The 20,096-nt window shown below is 38.5% G+C and overlaps 1 protein-coding gene and 1 long non-coding RNA gene across 9 annotated transcripts in view; one reads left to right on the top strand and one right to left on the bottom strand.

The window, feature by feature from the left end:
• Positions 1 to 20,096, top strand: part of EYA1 (EYA transcriptional coactivator and phosphatase 1) — a 159,212-nt gene that overhangs the window by 68,216 nt on the left and 70,900 nt on the right. For 5 of the 8 annotated variants that reach the window (XM_059862073.1, XM_059862080.1, XM_059862063.1 and 2 more), the window contains 4 exons: positions 5,277 to 5,326; positions 6,723 to 6,850; positions 8,675 to 8,737; positions 19,079 to 19,159. In XM_059862073.1, coding sequence (XP_059718056.1) covers positions 5,277 to 5,326; positions 6,723 to 6,850; positions 8,675 to 8,737; positions 19,079 to 19,159 — 322 coding nt within the window. The remainder of the gene's footprint in view (positions 1 to 5,276; positions 5,327 to 6,722; positions 6,851 to 8,674; positions 8,738 to 19,078; positions 19,160 to 20,096) is intronic. The other 3 variants (XM_059862108.1, XM_059862097.1, XM_059862089.1) reach the window with 1 other exon arrangement.
• On the bottom strand, positions 389 to 5,091 carry LOC132335522 (uncharacterized). The gene is made up of 2 exons (XR_009488676.1): positions 4,916 to 5,091; positions 389 to 1,185 (listed from the first exon to the last, which is right to left on the bottom strand). It is a non-coding gene; the product is annotated as an uncharacterized LOC132335522 (long non-coding RNA).

Below are 20,096 nucleotides of genomic sequence, written 5' to 3'. Positions count from 1 at the left end.
AGTTCAGGCTGGGGTTTGTAGGCTTCCCACAAAACAGATGTTAGGAGGTTCTGTTTTGTGATCAGCCAGGTTTAGGGATTCTCCTGCTTGATTTCCTCGAGTGCTAATGGTTCGGCAGATAGGAGTAACGTGATGGGGAGATATTAAATGGGGGGTGGAAATCGGCACGTACGGTACGAAACCAGCAGACCTTGTTGAAAGAGACATGAGAGCGTGAGAAAAATAATAAAAAAATTGGGAGGAAGAATGCCTGACAGAGATTTTGACAGTGCTTTCTGAAGCAGGAAATCCTTTTGCTCAATATGTTTAAATTTTCCAAACACCAAGGAAAACATGCAGATCCCCACAGGAGAACTTTTCAAGATGATAGAATAAACATCTACACAACTGAAATATCCGACGTTTATTGACATTTTAGGTGGCTTATTCAGAACGGTGATCTTAGAACAAGGAAGTTAAAGACCTTCTGAAGTCTCGTTAAATTAATGTCTTCCTTTTGAGCAACCAAGACCCACCAAACATTCTCTTGGTGTTTCAAACACCAAGAGGAAGGACTGCCCTTTACAGTGCAAGATTGATTCTGGAAAAGTAAAGGTGTTAGTGCACTTAAAAATGCTTCTTTGGAGGTGATTGGGGTTTGGTGTGGTTTTCTTTCTTCTGTAAGCAAACATTCAAAACTGAGGTAAGCGGAAGAGATAAAAGATTTCCGGGAAAAAAAAATGATACTGTGTTTTGTGTAGTTTGTTTAAATTTAAAAATGAGCACCGGGGGAAATTTGGAATGAGAAGTGGAAATGTGGTGCAGTGTACCATTGGAAGTTTTTAACATTAGATACCATGTATAAAGATTATTTTATTTTCCAACCCATACTGAGATGGTTCGCAAAGCATCTGCCAGAGTGCGGACTACTGTTTTGGGGTGTCAAATAAACGAGTAGCATTTGTATGGATACTCACTGGTTAAAGTACATATACATGTGTGTGCAGACACATTACAGAATTTCAGGTGTATGAACACGTACGCACACAGCGTTTTCATGTTGCTCACAAACTTATGACATGCAGTTTTTAGCCAAGCACCTCGCTGCTGTCAGAGTTTTCTCAAGGCCTGGAAGGGTCTGGAAATGAGCAGCCATCCCCTCTCAGCAGTTCTGCGCAGTGACAGACGGCTTGAGTCATGCTTCACCTTAGGAGAAAAAAAGAATGAGTAATCATTTTGTTTGAATTGCAATAAGTATGAAATATTTCTCAGGAGCCAAAAAAAATCTTGGAAAAGCAGAAAGACATTCTTAAATGGCTGGTCATAATAGAAGTATTGTCACATTGTAGTATTTCTTTCTTAAGGGGAAGAAAGTGTGGGGATTTCAAAATGTTTCATTCATGAGTGTATGAAATGAGCACACGGGATGGCACTTCAGAAGCATTTAAACTGGCAATTAAAATTTTAATAACTGCAATTACTTGCTTTTGCTTTAATAAGTACAATTTGTCTTTGATGTGAATATCTAATGAAAAAGCCCAACCTCTTGGAGCCCAGCAATGTATGATTATTGGAAGAGTGAAAGCATTACCAAGTTTCCTGGGTTGCCAGCAAGGTGCCTTTCTGCAGCCAATTGGCATTTTAGTTTTGCAGCATTTTGGCTGTTGAAGCCATTATGTCCATAGATACCGACTGCGTTGCTCTTTTAGTGAGGTAAAGATTGCTGTTGGGAAAAAAGTCCCTTTCCCTCCCTTCCTCCACCCCTTCCTAAAAATGACAGATTTTTTTTTCCCTAAGAAGGAACACCCTCGTTTGAAAACTGCCATTGTCTTTGAAATTTGCTTCTTTAAAGTAGAACTGTATTTTAAGAGAAAACGTGTGTGCTGGCTATAGTTTTCTGGGTTAAATTCTTATTTTCACTTTGAAAATTTCTTTTCAGCTGGAAAAATGTTTTAAATTATAGCCATTAAAAAAATTGCTCCTAGCGAGCAAAAATACTGTGGAAAACCTGTAATTTAGACAAGTACCTATATTTTATTTGCTCTGTGCTGCTGAAATTTAGAATCTCTTCCCATTTACAGTTTACTTTTCACAGAACATTATTAACTTTTTGGCTTCATACATGATCTTCTGTCAGATGCTTTTGATTTGTAATTTAGCAAAGTATAATAAACAGTGCAAAAGTCATGAATTTTCCTCTGCATCCTGAGCTCTGTGGTAGGGAAAATGTGATAAAATGTGTACCTTAAGTCTTGTTTGATGATCTCTCAAAGCAAGTTTGCCTTCTGGAAATAATTTCTGGGGTTGAAGAGCATGGTATTAACAGATTTAATGTGGCTATTCAGTGGATTGGTGGAGTACTATGTGAGGTTTAACAAAATGAGAGAGACAAATTGAACATCAACAAAACCTACATCTGTGAAGAATTATAAATTTAATTAGAAAAAAGGGCAAACTTAAAAGACCTCATTAACTAATCAGAATTTGATGTTACTGATTTAAGATTCTTAAATGGATGAATTTTAAGTAGCTTTGCTATCATTGTCCTTTTTTTCTCACCATGTACTACATAGTGCCCAATCTGCAGTCTGTATTAAGGAGAAAGATGTGACTGTTACTGACAAAAATCAAATTATAAAGAGTAATGTTTTTGAAGTATAAGAAGAACATGTATGCCATTTAGCCTATAAGGCATTTTTAGTTTAAGCTGAGCATTGAGTATGAAGGGGGGGGGGGTATGACAGCTCCTTTTTTTTTTTTTTTAATGTGACCCATTTCTGTCCAGATAAGGCCAAGCATTTGGGTTTTTCCCCCCCACTTTTTATTTGATACGTGAGTTATGTTGCCAAACTTCAATTGCCCAGAAACCTGTCGACAAAATGGAAATATATGAGAGAAAGCACAAGCACACACCACCCAGAAATGTTTTTATTCTATGAATTAACTGGCCATCATAAGTGTGGTTCCTTACTACGTTGTAATTTTGTACTGCACATAAAAAACTGAAAGCATGTGAAGTGTAGCATTTTGTAAACTGTAACTAATTTCAGTCACATCTGTGTCTAATTGTTGTCTGCATTCGCATTCTTGAGAGTAGATTTATTTTTCCTGGACCACTCTGTGGATTCAGCTGACCAGCCTAAGTGAGGATTAGTTGTTTTAAAGTTATTTTGATTAAAGAGTCATTTTTAAATTTGGTAACGTGCAACACATGTTTTAAATAATCCTTGAGACACAAAGGAATATATCTAAAGTATGTCTAATGAAAATGAAAATTGTGGATATGAACTTTCACAAATCCTGGAGTGTTGGAGGACATTTAAGGTATATATTTAATTCACTGTGAATGAGCTGATTTTTTTTTTTTTGCCCTGTCCCACAATTACATCAATGAGATCTTTCTCGCTATGCACATACATGGACATGTATATATGCATATAATGTATATATTTTCAAATGTACAGAAGTTGCTATTTTTGTAAAAATTTGGTACTTAAAATAGTGAGGATTACATTTTTTTAAAATTTGAATCAAGTACAAATAATTGTGTAGTGCATGTTGGAAAATATTGGTTAGTTAAAGCATCCATTTGGAAGAGGGAGTTTTTTTCTGTTATAAAAGATGGGTTTTATAAGATCCTGTGCAAGAGGGAGTGAAGATAGCTCTGTAGGCAAACTTAGTTCTCACCTATAATTTTTTCCAGGTGTTTAGAAGTAACAGCAGAAGCATATCCTAAGGCACTCTGCAGCAGTTTCTGGGGTAAAGAACTAAGGGGGGAAAAAAATTCCTTAAACCAAAATGCAGAGTTTTGACTCTATCTGCTAGTCTAGTTTGATTTGGCATGCAGCAATGTATTGAAAAGCGTGTTATGCAGTACTTTAAGTACCCAGTTATAAAAAGATTGATGTTCTTCAGCATGCATTATTGCATGCTTCTTGACATCATTTGTAATGTTCTTCCTTGCCTGACTGCCCCTAGCAGTTGTTTACTCTTGCTAGTAGTAATTCTGTCTGTGATTAAAAATAACAAAAAACCCACCCTACAGACACATAAGTAGGATTTGCTCGGATGATTTTTATGGCACTTAAAATGCCTCATCTCCCTTGTCTTTGCTCTGTGATCATTTAAGAGATGTCAGTTCAGGTTGAATGGAAACGCACAAGAACGATCCTCACTGCAGACATTGGCAGGATATATACCTTGCCCAGAGAAGCTTTCGTGTGCTTTTAAGCTAACGCTGTCTAGGAGTATATTTCCACCTGAATTTTATCACCCACTGACAATTGTTACTGCCTAAGGTTTGTCAGTAAAGCAACAGAGTTTTTCTGATGGAATATGAAAACTATTACTCACCTGAGTTATAAAAGGAATCATTTGATTAAACTAAAAAATTGTTGGTGGGCTTTCCAGTGGAAAAAAGATTCCTTTTCTTCATGAGCAACCTCAGAGGTGAATTCTACAGCTTCCTCCCATTTATTTAGCCAGAAGTATCCTTTTAAGTAGTTTTATCAGAAATCTCATTAGCAACTGCAATTTTTAGGAGTAAGACTATGCAATAGCATGTGGAGTTTTTATTTTTATTTGACGTGGCCGGAGATGGGCTTCTTCTAGAGGTGATTCTGTCAGGCTGTGTGCTATATAGTGAAGGTCTTTACCACAGGTAGACTTGCCCCTTGTTATTCTCTACCTCTCCTCCCCCAAAAATAACATCAGCATCTCCAGCTTGCCTTTGGGGTGAGCTTGACTTGTGGGCTCCCTGAGGCCCAGGCACAGAGGAAGGATGGCGAGGAGCAAAGGAAGAAGAAAACCAGTGTGATGAGGGCAAGAATCTGTCAGGACCGAAGGAGGAAGGAGGGATGAGAGCAGCGGAGGATGCTGAGGGGCTCGGGGCAGGAGCGGCTGGCGCTGCCCTTGGCGGGCGGTGCGGCGGGGTTACCTTTGCGGGGTGCAGCCGAGCCGAGCCGAGCCGAGCCGAGCCGAGCCGAGCCGAGCCGAGCCGAGCCGAGCCGGGGGAGGAGTGAGCCCCTGTGCAGCTGTCACGGGCCCCTGATGAATCACTATCCCGTCACTTGGCTGCCGTCCCCTGGCGCGGGGAGGAGGGAGAGAGACCTGCCGGGGAAACAACAGTTGAGCCTTCAATTTAAAGACAATATGCCTTTCAGGGGCACGTCACACTCCTCCTCTCCCTTTGGATTTAAAGGACAGAATTGTCATCCGTAGTGATAGCCTTTCTTTAAATTAAGGCCTCATAGTAAAGTGGAGTAATAGAAGCTTCTGTTTGTTTCCCTGGTTTACAGGTGCAGAAGTCCCAAACCAGTTCAGATGTTGCTGTTTCCTCAAGCTGCAGGTAAGGAATGAACAAAAAAATGCTAATTTTTTGCAAGCTTTCTATTGTTACGGATTTCTTTAAACTTCAAGTGATAAGTAAAATATTTATTCTTGTTTCTCACATTAAGCAGATGAGTAAGTGTTGGAGCGTAGCCTTTACGTGTGTGCAACCAAGTCTGTAAACCATGAGCAAGTAACTTTTCTACTAAATTGTTTGAGTTTATATTTGATGCAGGTGTTTTGAACTCATAGCAGTATTGTCTTCTTTTTGTGTAGAATGTTTTGGGTAAAGAAATATTAAATGAAGGATGTATGTTTAGAATCTGTGATAAAATTTCAGTTAAAATACAAAAGCTTTATACCTGAAATGACACTTGGAATATTTATACCATTAATGCAGGAGTAATTTTATATATAATTTTAATAGTCTTTAAAAGAGCCTAAGCATTTCTTTTAAACTGAAAAATTACTAGTTCAAATGCCTTGGAGGCACAGTAACCTAGGAAGTTTCTACTGGGAGCAATTAGCTTGAATGAGTACGTCAAATAACAATATCAAAAGTTTTAGGAATAAAGGAACAGAAGAGTAGGGAACTTCAGTCATAAGCCCCAACACCAACCAAGGGATGTGTCATGGTGGTGATGACTGCTGGCCTGTTGAAAGCACAACTCTTAAATATTCAGCTGCTTTTGTGCCGCTTAAACGTTTAATTTTTGCTTTAGCTGGGAATTGCTCTCTCCTCATTTTGAGTGAGCGACAGCTGCTGAGGTACAGCAGTGCTCAGGCACACCAGCGCCTGCATGGCCTCGCTGTATGTCGGTCAGATCCCTTCCCAGTTGGGCACGCTTTATGTAATCCACAAAGCAAACAAGTGAGCAGACATAATAATGTTTTAATGCTGCATTTGTTTCAAAGGAAACAGAGGAACAATTAAGTAGTTTGCCAGAGTAAACACATACATCAGGAATATCTCGTTCCCTGTCAGTAGATGATAGGTTTCCACAATTGCTTCAAGTGTTTTATTTGTTTTGGAGGGCCATTATATTGCCACTGAGTGGTAAATCTTGAAAAAGCAGAGTGTTAATTTGTTTTTAAGAGACTATATATCTTCATATATTGGTGATTCCATCTTTGTACGTATTTTAAAAATACGAGATGACATCAATTTTTAAAGTGCAGCACTTGGAATCTAGGTTTTATTTAGTTAAAAGCTGCAAAAATAATTAAAGTAGCTGGCCACTCATGTTTGGGGCTACGACATGAGTTAAGCACTGGAAAAGACCAAGTTGGGAAAAGTAATTTTTTACAAAGTGTTTCTGGGATGTTGATAAATAGCAAGCTGCATCTCATGAAGGCAGTTCCTCTGTAATTCATGCTGACTTATGTCACTGAAACGAGTTGCATCTTGTTTTCAGGTCTATGGAAATGCAGGATCTAGCCAGCCCACACAGACGACTAAGTGGTAGTAGTGAATCCCCCAGTGGTCCAAAACTTGATAACTCCCATATAAATAATAATTCCATGACACCCAATGGCACAGAAGGTGAGCCAGACATTTTTTTTCAGTGTTTCATAATTTGTTTTTTTTTCTCCTTTTTAGCTTTGGTGTTCTCCCAGTCAGCGTGCTATATAATGTTTTACTATTTTAGGTGTTCTGTGTTTATTCATATGTTACATAAAGGCAATGTTCATTGTTTATCAGTAGTTACTATTATCAAGTTTCAGCAATAGCTTTCATTACAGGTTTATGTTTCTTTCATGGAGTTTGAGTGGACTGAGCAGGTAGTATGTGCAGAGCTTAAATTAAAAAAAAGTCAAAAAACTGAAAAGGAAATTTAATGATGAGAGAAAAGAAGTAGGTGTTTACAATTGCCATAGCACAAAATGTAATTTTTCAGTCTTTTTTTGCTATTTTGGTATTTCTTTATGTCTCACTTTTTGTAAGCTCCTAAGGCTATGAGAATTTTGTCAAGTAGGCTAATAAAACTGAGTGTTGAAAGTTCCTCAGGCTAGCTTGCTGCTCTGATGGAGTGACCAAAATTCAAACAGGTGTAGTAATTCAATGGGGTAAACTGATACCTATTTCTCAAGAAGCAGTCAGGCAGTTGATAAGTTATGTTTGCTCTCAGTAGAATACTAACAGCAGAACAACCTAACAGCTTTGCCAGTAATATAATACATCTATAATACATATAATAATACATATAATGAAACACAGAAGGGTTTATGCAACGAGTGGCAAAAAATGCTCTTTCCTGTAGCATTTCTATGGCAATAGTGGGAAAGATCATATGTGACATTTAACTGGCTGTGTGAACAGAGACTTAATGCATTACGGGAAGACAGAGTCATGCAGGTTCAGAATTGTTCTTCAGCACAAATGTATGGGTAAACTGCTACAACTGCTACAACTGTAGTGAAGATATGAATTTTTTTTCTGTAAGAACTGGGTTGTAGTAGTGCTGTCAAACTCTTTAGGATTATGGACATGCATTTTTCCAGGAAAGGCACATGTCAATCAAACAGATGTTGTCCCCCCTTCAATTCCCCGCATATCTTTGTTATTCACTGTAATTGGAGTCCTTGGTAGTGGGGACAGTTTGTGGGTTATCAGATTAACAGGGACTTGTGCCAGACTTGTGTGTAATTTACTTTTTGCTATTGCTGTAAAAGTATTGCTTCAATCAAATATTAAGCATTAAAAAAAAAAAAAAACACCACTTTTTAAAGGATAAATAAAGTGCTTACTGTGCTCATGGAGCTTAAGCAGGAAAATATTTTATGGTCATAAATGAATCTTCTTCCTTAAAAATATACAAGTATGTTATTATATTTTTATATCATATTACCAGGTATATACGACTTCTGGTACAGGATAAAATTGCCCTTTCAAATTAAAATTCCTTTAGCTCACAGAAGCCTTTGTTGTAAACTTCATGAGCTTTTCTACCTACTATATAACTTGAAGGTTCTTTTGTAGCAAAAAAAAAATAGGGAATGTTCCTTGAAACACTGAAAGATGTTCATCATCTGACTTGACTTTTTGTTCAACATGTAGTGCTGTGTGCATCCACTCTGAGAAGTGCTTAATATTACTTTGTCAGGAAATGAGGTGTATGTTGTATCTATTAATGCACTGACCTCAGGCAGAAAATAAATTTGGAAATAATATCTCAACTTCTAGGTAGGTATCAGAGTTTATTGAAGGAAGTCAGTTAAACCATGGTAACTTATTTGTCTGACACTAGAACTTTCCAGTTTAAAAGAATTTGGAGTGAATTCTACCCAGAAAGCTCTAACTTGCAATAGATGTTTGCCTCCTGAGATGAAGCCAAACGGTTTTCTTTTGTTTGCCCTTTTCCCTCAGGTGACATGACCCTCCTCAGCACTGCAGACTGGCTGCTCAGCCCTAGCACACAGAGCCCCGCAGGTTTGGGTGCTGCAGGCGTGGGCACTCAGCATGTGATTTTGGATGTTGTTCCAAAAGTGTCCTGAGAGACAGCTTGTGCTTGGTGGTTCTGCTCTGAGCTCTCTAATTTGAAAATTCCTGTCTCTGATTGCTCTTAAGTGACAAAGAAGGAAAAGTTTTTCAAAGAAACTAGTATAATAATTTATTTCTGAATGAGATGTGTGCCAAGAGACAAAATTTGTGAGTGAAGCAGATCCCTAAGAATCTGAAGGTGGAATTTTTACTGCTTATCTGTTTTATCTTGAGAAAATGTTTTGTTAGGCTCCTTGAGCTGCTTAAAAGACTTAAGAAGGAGTGGAGTGAATGAAGCAAAAGTTTCCTATTTTTTTTAATGAAGGTTGAAGTAAAATTACTTTTTCTGGGATTCTTGAGGCAGAATCCTGCTGAGCCAGAAGTGGCTGATTGTAAGGATGTGGTTGTACGGGCTTGCCGAACAACTCTTCCTAGATGCTGCAGTGTGGTTGGCTTGTTTGTTGCACATGGAGTGGAGATGTGGGCTGCTGAATCGTCACATGTCAAATATAACATGTGAAACCAGCTTCTGCCATGCACACATTCTCACTAGTGTGAAAGAGCCCTCCTTCCCTAGCATGAGAGATCTTCATGTGACTGAGAAGAAGGGCCTCTAGGTATTTGCATGTTATAAATATCTTGTAAAGATATGTTAAATTTGATTTGACTATGGGTGTGATTTTGACAGGTTTCCATACCCTGAAGCACAGGATATGTTCACTAGATGAGGGGAGGGGAAGAAGAAAGAGGAAGGGAAAAAAAACCTGTCCCAAAGTGAAATGGCTGCATTTCAAACAAATGTGCATTAATTCCTCTAAGGCACATTTTCAGACTTGTCTTCTATTGATGTTTTTCTGGGAGAGGATGTGGTTGGAAGATAGCTCACTTTGTTAGCTAATATTTTTAGCTTCACTGTAAGTTTTCAAAGCACTGAATGGGGATTTAGTTGTGCAATTGAGTCTGAATTTAATCTCTACATGCAGCTTATATATAATAACTCTTTGTGTGCTTAAATTCTCTTTGAGAGAGCAAAATTCTTCTCTTGGCCAGGCAGCATGGTCTTCACTGATGGGGAAGTAACAAGGAAATTATAGACTTTGACCAGACAGAAGTTTCCCAGGATCAAATGCAGAGGACTAAAATGTCTGGCTAAAGGCACTTAGAAAAATCAGGCCTAGTATGTCAAGGTGATGCTGACTATATAAATACTACAGTATTTGAGGTTTTCCTGTTCTCTTTAAATGTATTTCCACAACATACCCTCTATTGTAGAAAAGAGCAAGCACTGGATACCATAAAAATTATGGCCTTGTATAATTGCCTAAGAAAATCTCTTAAAAAAATTATTGGAGTAGGGATCAAAATGTTCATAGTTTTGCCTTATCTCTAATCTTCCTTTGCCAGTGAATTGCCATGGTGGGTTGATACTGAAGGAGTTAAAGGAACAATAACAACAGAAGCTCATAAAATTGCCATTCATTAAGTTTTATCAGACAGCTGGTGGCTATTCCAACACAGTGCCCACTTTGGTGGATACCCTTTAGAGGGGAAAGGCCGTGAGTAATCAGTAAACTTGAAAGGAGTAGGAAATCTGTTTTCCATGGCAGACAACTGCATCCAGTTTCTGCCTACGGTGATCTTTACTTTTATCTTAAGAATGTAAATCAAATCTGATGGATGGCATAGAGTGAGAAACAGAAGCCTGTGGCCCATCATGATGATGTTTTATGCAACTGGAATGGAAAAGAATAGATGAGGACGGGAAGAAGGAGCTGTTATTTTCAGAGCAACTTCATTCATTTCAGCAGTACAGACCTGCTACTGCCCTTTTACTTGAGTGTTCAAGAGGGAAGGAGGGAAGGCATTGTCATATCAAGTGGGAAGGGAAAATGGATAACAAATTGAAGATCAGATTTTCAAAGATACATAGGAAGGGAGGCTTCAAAGGGAGTTGGACATCAAAAATCCTTTGGAAAAAAAATGATTCTCACTCTTTAAGTACCTGCTGCAACATGAGAATGAGATCTGACACAAAGGCAGTCAAAGCTCTCCACTATGAGACTATCTGATTTGTAGCCATTAAAAAGGTTGTTTTAAGTCTGGTGAACATAAATCCATCCTCGGGGTTTCAAAAGGCAGCACTGTGTGGCATGTTTGCTGTCAAGTTGCAGTATTACAGAATGGAGAAAAAATTGTTTCCAGTATTTCCTAAAGTAATGGGGGAGTAAGATGTTAAAATCTATAGAGAGGGTAGAGCTGGTCGTTGTTATGGCATGTGATGTAGATTTCTCTAAGTAAATTATATGTCTATAAAATATATTTCTTGAAATTCTAGCAATACTTTGTAGCACTCAAAATAGTCTTTCAGTATTGCAATTAAGCAACTGACATTGGCAGTGAATGATTTTTAATTTATTACTATTTTTTTTACAATTTTTGGGTTTTTGTGTGCTTTGGGATGTAAAGTTGTGGTAGGTGATGGTAATCAGGCAAAATAATGCTTCTTTTGGTGATTCTGGTTGGATTCCAGTACCTTTTATTACTCATTTCTGGAGTTCCTGTCAATTATGTATGCTGAAATTTCTGTACTTGTGTTTGCACTAAGGAGCTTGCTGGTATGAAACTTGTAATTGATATCTCCATATTAGACATCCTGAAATAATATCATACTTAAGGTAGATGTAATATTTGCCTTTTAGTAGGGTATTAGCATCAAGAGCTGTGGATGCTGACTACTTTACTCATCCCAGAAGAGTGCAAGAGGACTGTTGTTTGGCCAGAGGCAAAAACTGCAGGGGTCCTCTGCTTCCAAAAGCAAGCTGGGAGTCTGTAGAGGGTAGTAGGAACCTTCCCCCTATGTCACTTCTGGAGGATAAAAATCAGATACATCTGATTTATGTGCAGGCAAGGGGCTGACATGGACTATTCTTTCTTCCCTGCTCTTCATCTTTTTTTCCTTGCTGTATTACATTGGCTTCCTTCCAGACTCTGTCTTACCTGTGCTTTCATTCTCCTGCTTCACCAAGAGTCGTTCTGTCCTGAGCACATGTAGCATAATGCTCCATTATTCCTCTTTCATAGGCACTTGGCCAGTGAAATGACTTCTCCACTTCTCTGCTGACTCAGTCGAGCAACTCCTGTTGCAAGGTCTTGGGGAGGAGACTGGCTAATAAATATTTATTTACTTACTGTCTTTTCTATATGTGTGTCATCCATTTTTGACAGTCTCTATTTCAGTTTCTTCTGTGAGTTTTTCCTGAAAGAAAGGACCTCCTTTAAGTGATAAATTAATAGCAATACTGGTTCCCACAGGCATTTGAAATAAACAAAATACTCCAAATGACAAATTACTTAAAAAAAAAAAAAGGAAAATTTTAGAATCACTATTACTTTAATATAATTTATTTTTGAAAGCTTCTCATGTAGATGTTCACAACACACTGTTTCAGACAGTGGGTGAAGCATGGTAGTGTGAGAGCACCTTCTGAGTGTGCCCAAGGGCCCCAGACCTCTATGTTCCCAGTCATAGTGCACAGGCTGTGGGGTTTCAAGGGCCTGTGAGAATGTCCACTTCTTTTCTCAAAACTAGCCACAGCACATCATTCTAGGGGCGGTGTCGTTCCAGTGGGACCAGCCTGTTATGCACGTGTGTGTACAGTTGTGTGATTCCATACAAAAATGTCATGTGAAGTGTCATTTGTCATATGCCTGGCCAGTAACACAGGTGAGAAGGAAATCCAGCCCCAGCTGTCACTGTGCACCTGCAGAAGGAACAGAGGTAGAACATCTTAGTCAAAGATCACACCTGAAGAGGGTAGCATTTGAAGAACCTTAGCAACTTCAGACTTGTGGCTTGATGATCTAGCATTTGCATTTGCACCTTATAATCTTCTGATGGATTTTGCTTGTCCCAAGTAGATAAAAAAGCATGAGACTTGGTTACACTTCAGGGTTAGCCTTGTCATTTGACCCCTGGTCAGTGAGTGAAGGACCTGTGTCACCATGTTTGATGAAACAAGCTAGGGAATTTGCTGCTGGTGGTGCTGGCTGGAGGGGAACAGAAGCTAGCACTATCTCTCTTTGTCCAGGTGAATTTGGCTTTAAGTCTGTCAGTCCTGGAGGTCAGACACTGGCCAAATTTAGAGCATATTATTTCCCATTTATGAAAAGTCCCAACTGCTTTGTCATTGTGCTTCTGTCTTCAAGAGATAGTCTTGTGTCTTGTACACCTAAATGACAGAGCAGGCTTGACTTCTCCATGCTGCTCTCCTGTTCACATGAAGATCTCCGTGTTTCCAGAAGGCAGTGAAGACAGCCTTCTTTGCCCTTAATGATTGGGCCTGTGATGTTTTGTGGTCATTTTGTCTGGCTTTGGTTAAAGAATATGAATACTCTTTGGGAACGCTGCAAATTGTTAAACATGTGCATGGTCAGATTTCCAATTGAAAAGAGGAAAATAAACAAGAAAGGAAATAGAATAGTCCATGACACTTTTAAAAGGATTGGTTTTGGGTATATACTTCCTTTTCTTTTGCAGGGGAGAGATGGAAACACTTGGTATAACTGGACATATGAGTGTGAAGGGATAAAAACCTTAGTTTGACTCAGATACACACATCTCCCAGCTGCAGTGAATTTTAACCCATGACTGTAGTTGTCAGATAAAAATCCAAGCTGAATCTTGCTTAGCAGCTACAAATACTGTCCACCTTTGTCTCTATCCAGAGAGATAGAGAATTTGAATTTTTGTTTTTGAATTTTCTTTCTGATTTTGCACTGTAGCGGTGACACCATTTCTTTGTAAATTTAAGGTTTTTTCTGCTAGATGAGGAGGTACGAGGATGTTAAAGCTCTTTCACCTTAAATGCATAGGAGGAAGATGAGAGTTTTGGGGGTGTATGTGGTAAAACCTAAGTGTTAACCACAGCCCAAATATTGGAGAAGTTTTGAAGCCTCTCACATCAGAGGAGGGGAAAGCAGGGAACAGTCTGGTCTTGAACTAGAATGTGCTGCTTTGAGCAGGGACTTTTTTTTGAAAACTATGCAAAAATTTAGTCTGGAAATTACCTTCTGGTAGTTTCCAGACAATGAGATTCAGGAAGAGTTCTCTTCTTTGAATAGCAGTAACAAGTAAGTTTATCAGGCTTCATGGTCAGAAGCTCATGATTTGATAATCTGTGACAGAAAGAGACAATAATATCCTGAATAAGAATTAGTATAATTGAGTAACCTGTAACCTTTTTATAATTGCAAGATTGTTCACTACAAACAAAGGGCTGTTTGAATAAGATAATGGAAAATATAATCAGCTTAGAGGTTCAAGGTAGAGTTCTTGTCTTGTTGTTAGTAAAAATTATCTTTATGCTTCTAGGTGAACTTTGAGCTTCTATAGTGAGTACAGAAGCGGGATGCTTTTGCTTTTGTCAAGCAAAACAGTGTATGAAAAGCAATTGATTATACATAAAGTACTTAATCAAGATTTACATGGTGTTTAGTTACTACTATTATTTGAAGATACCAGCCAGAATAGGGCAAGAGATTGTATTTTTATGTATGTCTATAAACAAGCTAACTACCACACTTTGTTGAGTCTCTTGTAGCCCATGAACACTGAGAGCTGTCAGCCAAGAATAATTTAATTTTGCCCACTTTTTTATAAAATACAAAGAATATAAGATCATAGTGTTAATTCAATCTTAAAACTGCAAAATTAAAACCTGTTTAATGTCAGGCATGTTTGCAATATTTCTATTCTGATTTAATGTTTATGGCATAGCTGTTAACAAAGATGAGTTCAGTAGAGCAAGACTTATATGTATTTAATGTAATAAAAGCAATTTTAAAAAGGTATTTTAAAACCTTACTTTTTGCATGCTTGAAGGTGCAAATCTTTATGAGGTATTCCTGCAACTTCTGTGCTAGGAGTAGCCAAATATTAGGTCTCAAAATCCATGTTTTAAATAGCCAGCATCTCATTTCTCATAACACTCTTTACTGATATATATACCAGGAACTGTATGACAAGCTGTGAACTCAGAAAGTTGTTACTTGGACAACGAACCACATGAACTTGTGGGTTCTGGTCTGGAGTTTTCTCTCTCAATAGAGTTCAGAAACTGCCATGTCAGTCATTTTTTAACCACCTTTTGCTATACAGCTGACAAAACAGGGCACATTGCACTTGCAGTCCCTGAGTTCCTTTAGAAGAAAAATTTTAACAATCTGTATAACATTAGATCAGCAGTTGTGACATCTCTGAATTTTTTGCTTTTTTTCCTCCAAGCTAGCATTTGTGCTATTATCTGCTACTCCTATTTTTTCTACTGTTCCATGTGTTTTCTTACACAGTTTCTTTTTAAGTGTTTTTAGAATCTCACAAATTACTAGAAGCAAAAAATAAGGGGAAAAAAAATCTCTTTGTTGACATAGTTTCTTAAGCTCCTTGATATATAAACCAAATCTAAATCACTGGTTCTAAATAAACACTGACTTTTTGCAGCAGGTTAAGAAGACATTAGTCTGCTTGTTGAACTTCTCACTGATAATCTATTTCGTGAGTGGTTTGGGTGCCACTAAAACTTAGTAGTATATTGCTAAATCAGAGTCTATCTCTAGAATTCAAGTCTGATGATTCTGCACCTCTGTAAAGGTCAGTCTTGATAAAGGAGCAGCAGAAAGGGGAACTTTTCCTGTCTCACTTTCCACAGTTTTTACCACAACTGAGCATGGTGTTGGCTGTTGTTGGCAAGCTTGCAATGCGTGTTGTCTAGATGTGGCAATATTCCCACTCATGTCCCAGTGTCATCTTGTGAAAGCTTAGGACATGTTGCAGAAATGTTAATTGCCATGGAAAATGTGAAGAGCTGAACTCCAGAGCACCCGTAAGCAGCACGTGGCAGGGCCAGATCCGTGCCCAGCCAAAGCCTGGCTTCCTTGGACAGCTCCATATGTCTCACTTCATAGATATGGATGACTCATGGGCTGCTGGGATAGACTGTGAGGCTTGTATTCTTAGGCAGTGCCTTTGCAGTTCTCTTTCCTTGTGATTCTGGGGTGAAATATCTCCATGGCAGTTGAGTTTTGCCTTGGACAAACAAGAGAACTTCCTTTGAAGTAAGGGTACAGGTAAATATATCCAACAGGTCTTCTTGGCTGTTCTCATATCCATGGCTATTCTTCTCATTTTATTTCTTTGTATAGCAAGATTTCATCCTCTTAAATGTGCTTAAGCTGATAGAAGGAAATATGCAGTAATGTTCAGGCATTTTAAAGTGCTTGGGGAATGGAGAGTTTTTTAGTACCTATTCATCTTTATTAAATTTCCAGCTATCTTTGACACAAAGGTTCATAAAGGTTGTGGTTGTTTCTAAAGACAGTATTCTAGGGCATATTTATTATCACCCAAGTAATGGATATCCAGATCCAGGGATCCAGGAATAATGGGAACATCCTTTCTTATATCCTGGATGTTTTTTACATTCAGGAGATAGAACAGCTGAGAGAGAAAACATAAATTTTTTTAGGAAAAATTGGTGAGCACCTCAGTAACTAGAATTCCTTCCCATGAAGATGGCACTGCATTGTATTTCATATTTTTCCTGTATCTTTAAAAGTAGTATGTGCAGTAAACAGCATTCAGTTTTAAACTATGTTGCACAGAAGTATTGCTCATTATTCATAGAAACAGAAATTACATTTTGACAATGTTTTTCTGAAAATGGTATCTTAAACAATAGGTGTTCAGAGGCTCAACTAACCCGTCCTTGAACATTTCAAGCTACAGCTCCTCTGGGCAAGCTGTTCCCATGCTTCACTGCCTTCAGAGTAAAGGATTTCTTCCTGATACCTAATCTAAACCTACTCTCTTTTCCTTTGGATCCATTCTCCCTTTCCCTGACACTACATGTTCTTGCAAAGGGTCCTTCTTTATTTTTCTTGTGGGCTCCATTCAGGTACTGGAAAGCCACAATTAGATCACCCCAAAACCTTTTCTAGGCTCAACAGTCCCAAAAGTCTTAGCCTTTCCTTGCAGGGGAGGTGCTCCACACCTCCAATCATCTTGGTGTCCTTCCTCTGGACTTCCTACAACAGGTCCATGTCCTTCCTGTGCTGGATGCAGCACTCCCAGTCGTGTCTCAGAGAGCAGAGCAGGGGGCAGAATCCCCTCCCTTGCCCTGCTGGCCATGCTGCTTTGTGATGCAGTTGGTCTTTCTGGGCTGGAAATGGACATTTCCAGCTCTCACCTAACTTCTCATCCTCCAGAAATCCCAAGTCCTTTTCAGAAGGAAGGGGGTAGCTGCTTTTTATCTAGAACAACTGACAGTATACTTCTCTATACTGCGTGAGGCAGTTCAGCATAGTCCTCCGACTGCTAATTTTCAGTGATCCAAAAAAATGAAGAATATGGAATATTGTTTCTCCAATAGAGAAGAGGAAGAGTTTGGAGAAAGCACATACTGAAAAATTCCACCCTTTACTCCAGGTTAGGTTGATCTGTCTTATCTTCCTCTATTTTCCCCCACCACAGATACCAGCTGTAGAGGAAAGTATCTGTCATTGTTATTCCCAAAGAACAATTGCATTATGGAAATTAGGTTCAGAAGACTTGCATATTCTGGAGAAACTTGGAGTAGTCTATGAGAGAAGTATAAGCTTGACTTTAAAATGTAGTTGTTATAAACTTTTAAGAAAAGGCAGAAGATAATGTAGATTCTATAATTTTTCATATCTAGGTTGACAAACTGTAGAACGTGCTGTAAAAGTCTGTTTCTGAAAAATTATTTGCGATAGACACTCTGCAATAAATATTTCATCGTATCTGTGTTTTTAAGAAATACCTTTGTATTAGAGTTATGGTTCAAATCATGAGTGCACTTTTGGAGTGAACCTTGTGGCCACCTTTTCTTACCTCAGTAATTCCCCTTGGGGAGTCTCTTGGACTTCACTTGTTTCAAAAAAACTGCTTTGCAGAAGTGCTGCTCATGTTCTCAAGCTGAATAACCACTCTCAAAAATGCCCAGCCTTTGGACACTGGGCCCTCTGCCCCATCATTTCACCTCATGAAACTTTCCTAAATGGAATGCATTGCTTGTTAATGCAGATACAGCAGAGTTGTGTGTGCAGCTAAGCATTGACCTCCCAAGTCAGCAGGCAGAAATCCTGCCTGAGAGTCAAAAGAAAATACTGGACGATTAGTAAAATCTTGAGAGATTTCTTACAAATCCCATGGAGGAGGGTTGGTGAAGGAAATCAAACATGCAGAATAAGAATGTGGACCGGTAATAAGAGGAAAGGTCTTTTGTGGGAAGAGGCAAGTCCCTCTGCCTCACCCTTTTCAAACTTGGTGCCAAAGGTTCCTGCTAGTGATGGCTGTAATTCCCGAACACACATGTACATATGAACTGTATAGGGAGTAGCTATTGGTGCCTGTTTTGCATCCATGCCAAGTCAGCCCCATCCTTGCTCTTTGGATCAGGATACTGTCTTGATCTTAATATGACAGACTTTGCACTGGACTGACAGAAAGGGAAATTGTTTATTTACTTGAGGTTTTATTAAAAGTCATTAATTGATTATTGATTATGAATCAGCATGAACCAGGCAATAATCTTTTGGTCGCTTTATTTTTTACTCTCTGATAGCCATGTTATGTTGTGTGTGCAGAGGGATAAAATGTAAAAGCATTCTTTGAAGTATTTGGTGAGGACTGTGTCCTCTTTTTTTATTCAGGATTGTTGAGTATAAAGTTGATTTTCATTTCGAGAGGAGAAATCCACCACAAGAAAAGTGTTTTACTTCATCACAAATCCTTAATTTTCCTCTGAAAAATTATTTAATTGGAAGCAAAATTTGAACAGCCCTCAGCGAAAACCATTTCATAATTTTTTCCTCTTTTGTCTTATTCAATTTGCTGTCTTTCAAGCCTGTAAATGCTGTGTGACCTGATCTAAATGTGGATCCTTATTGTTGGGTCTGTAGGATTAAGAGGAATCAGGACAGGTGCAGAGAGTTGCATGGGAACTTCTGGTTTGTTACCGTGGCTTTTATTCCTTTGGGACTGGAATAACCCTCTTGATCATCTTATATTTATGTGTAAATAAATCATAGCTGCCAGTATTTTGCACTGTTTGTATACACAAATACATAAAATGCAAAATATTGATAGCCATGATTTAGAACTTTTTTGGCAGATTTTTGCTTTATTGAGTTCGTGTTTGCAGTGAGTGTGTGTGCATGCACCTGCAAGAATATTAGGAGCATGTAGAATATCTTCTGTTTATATTTCTATAGTTAAAACAGAACCAATGAACAGCAGTGAGATCGCTACTACTACTACCACAGACGGGTCTTTAGACAATTTCTCAGGATCAGGTAAGGAGTGAACAAAAGTTTTAAGCTCCTCATTTTTTTCATTTATTATTTTCTTATCCTACATGATCTAAACTTGTGCACCTCTCTTAAAAAGTCTTTTGTACTTTCTATCTTATGCCTATTTCTGTTCATTTTAGTCTAAGTCAACAGGAGTTTTTCCCAAGTGAGGAGCATTACAGTATCAGGCTTATTATGTCTATTGATGTCTTCAGTGGGACATTGATGTCTTCTTTCTGGCCCAGAGTAGTTACTTTTTGTTTTCTGTGAGTAAACATACATGCCTCTGTGGTTTTTATTCTAATTAGAGGGGTAGGTCTTCCTCACTTACTGTAATTTATTATTACCAAAGTATTCACTCTTTTGCCAGGCTTCTTTTCTTAGAGGAAGCCAAAGGCATCTTAGCTTCTGACATACAGGATACAAACACTGTGGGAACAACCTAAGGTGTTTGCTCAGTTTTGCACACCTGTGGACTAACTGTGGAAATTCTAGCACATTGGTTTTAATGTGCAAATCAAATCAGAAAAGGATCTAATATCATATTGTGGGATTACATTTCAGTAGTAGCAAAATTTGACATCTCACAACCAGTCAGACTCCTGGTAGCCAGCCCTTTCCTGGTCATGTCACAGCCTCAATTTCCTGTAAAGGCTCATGAGTTTGAAAGCATCAAGCCTGAAAGCCCAAAGAAAGGCTTCTAAGGTATTTTAATTTTCTGAAAGAAGAAGATACAGTGTGTACCTAATTGTAGCTACATACATGTGTGGTGATCTGAGTAAAGGTTGGAGTGTAACACTTGGCATGTCTGCAGCCTCACAGGCCACAGAAAAGAAAAATTATCAGATGTGGAAGGCAAAGAAAGAGGCTCCCTGCTTCCCTCCCAGAGTGTAAAGATGATGGATTTTCCCTGTAGCTGGCCAGGAAGGGGGTAGCTGGG

This window comes from Haemorhous mexicanus, chromosome 1, assembly GCF_027477595.1.
Source record: "Haemorhous mexicanus isolate bHaeMex1 chromosome 1, bHaeMex1.pri, whole genome shotgun sequence".
Classification (NCBI taxonomy): Eukaryota; Metazoa; Chordata; class Aves; order Passeriformes; family Fringillidae; genus Haemorhous; species Haemorhous mexicanus.
This window is presented reverse-complemented; position numbering and strand designations above follow the sequence as displayed.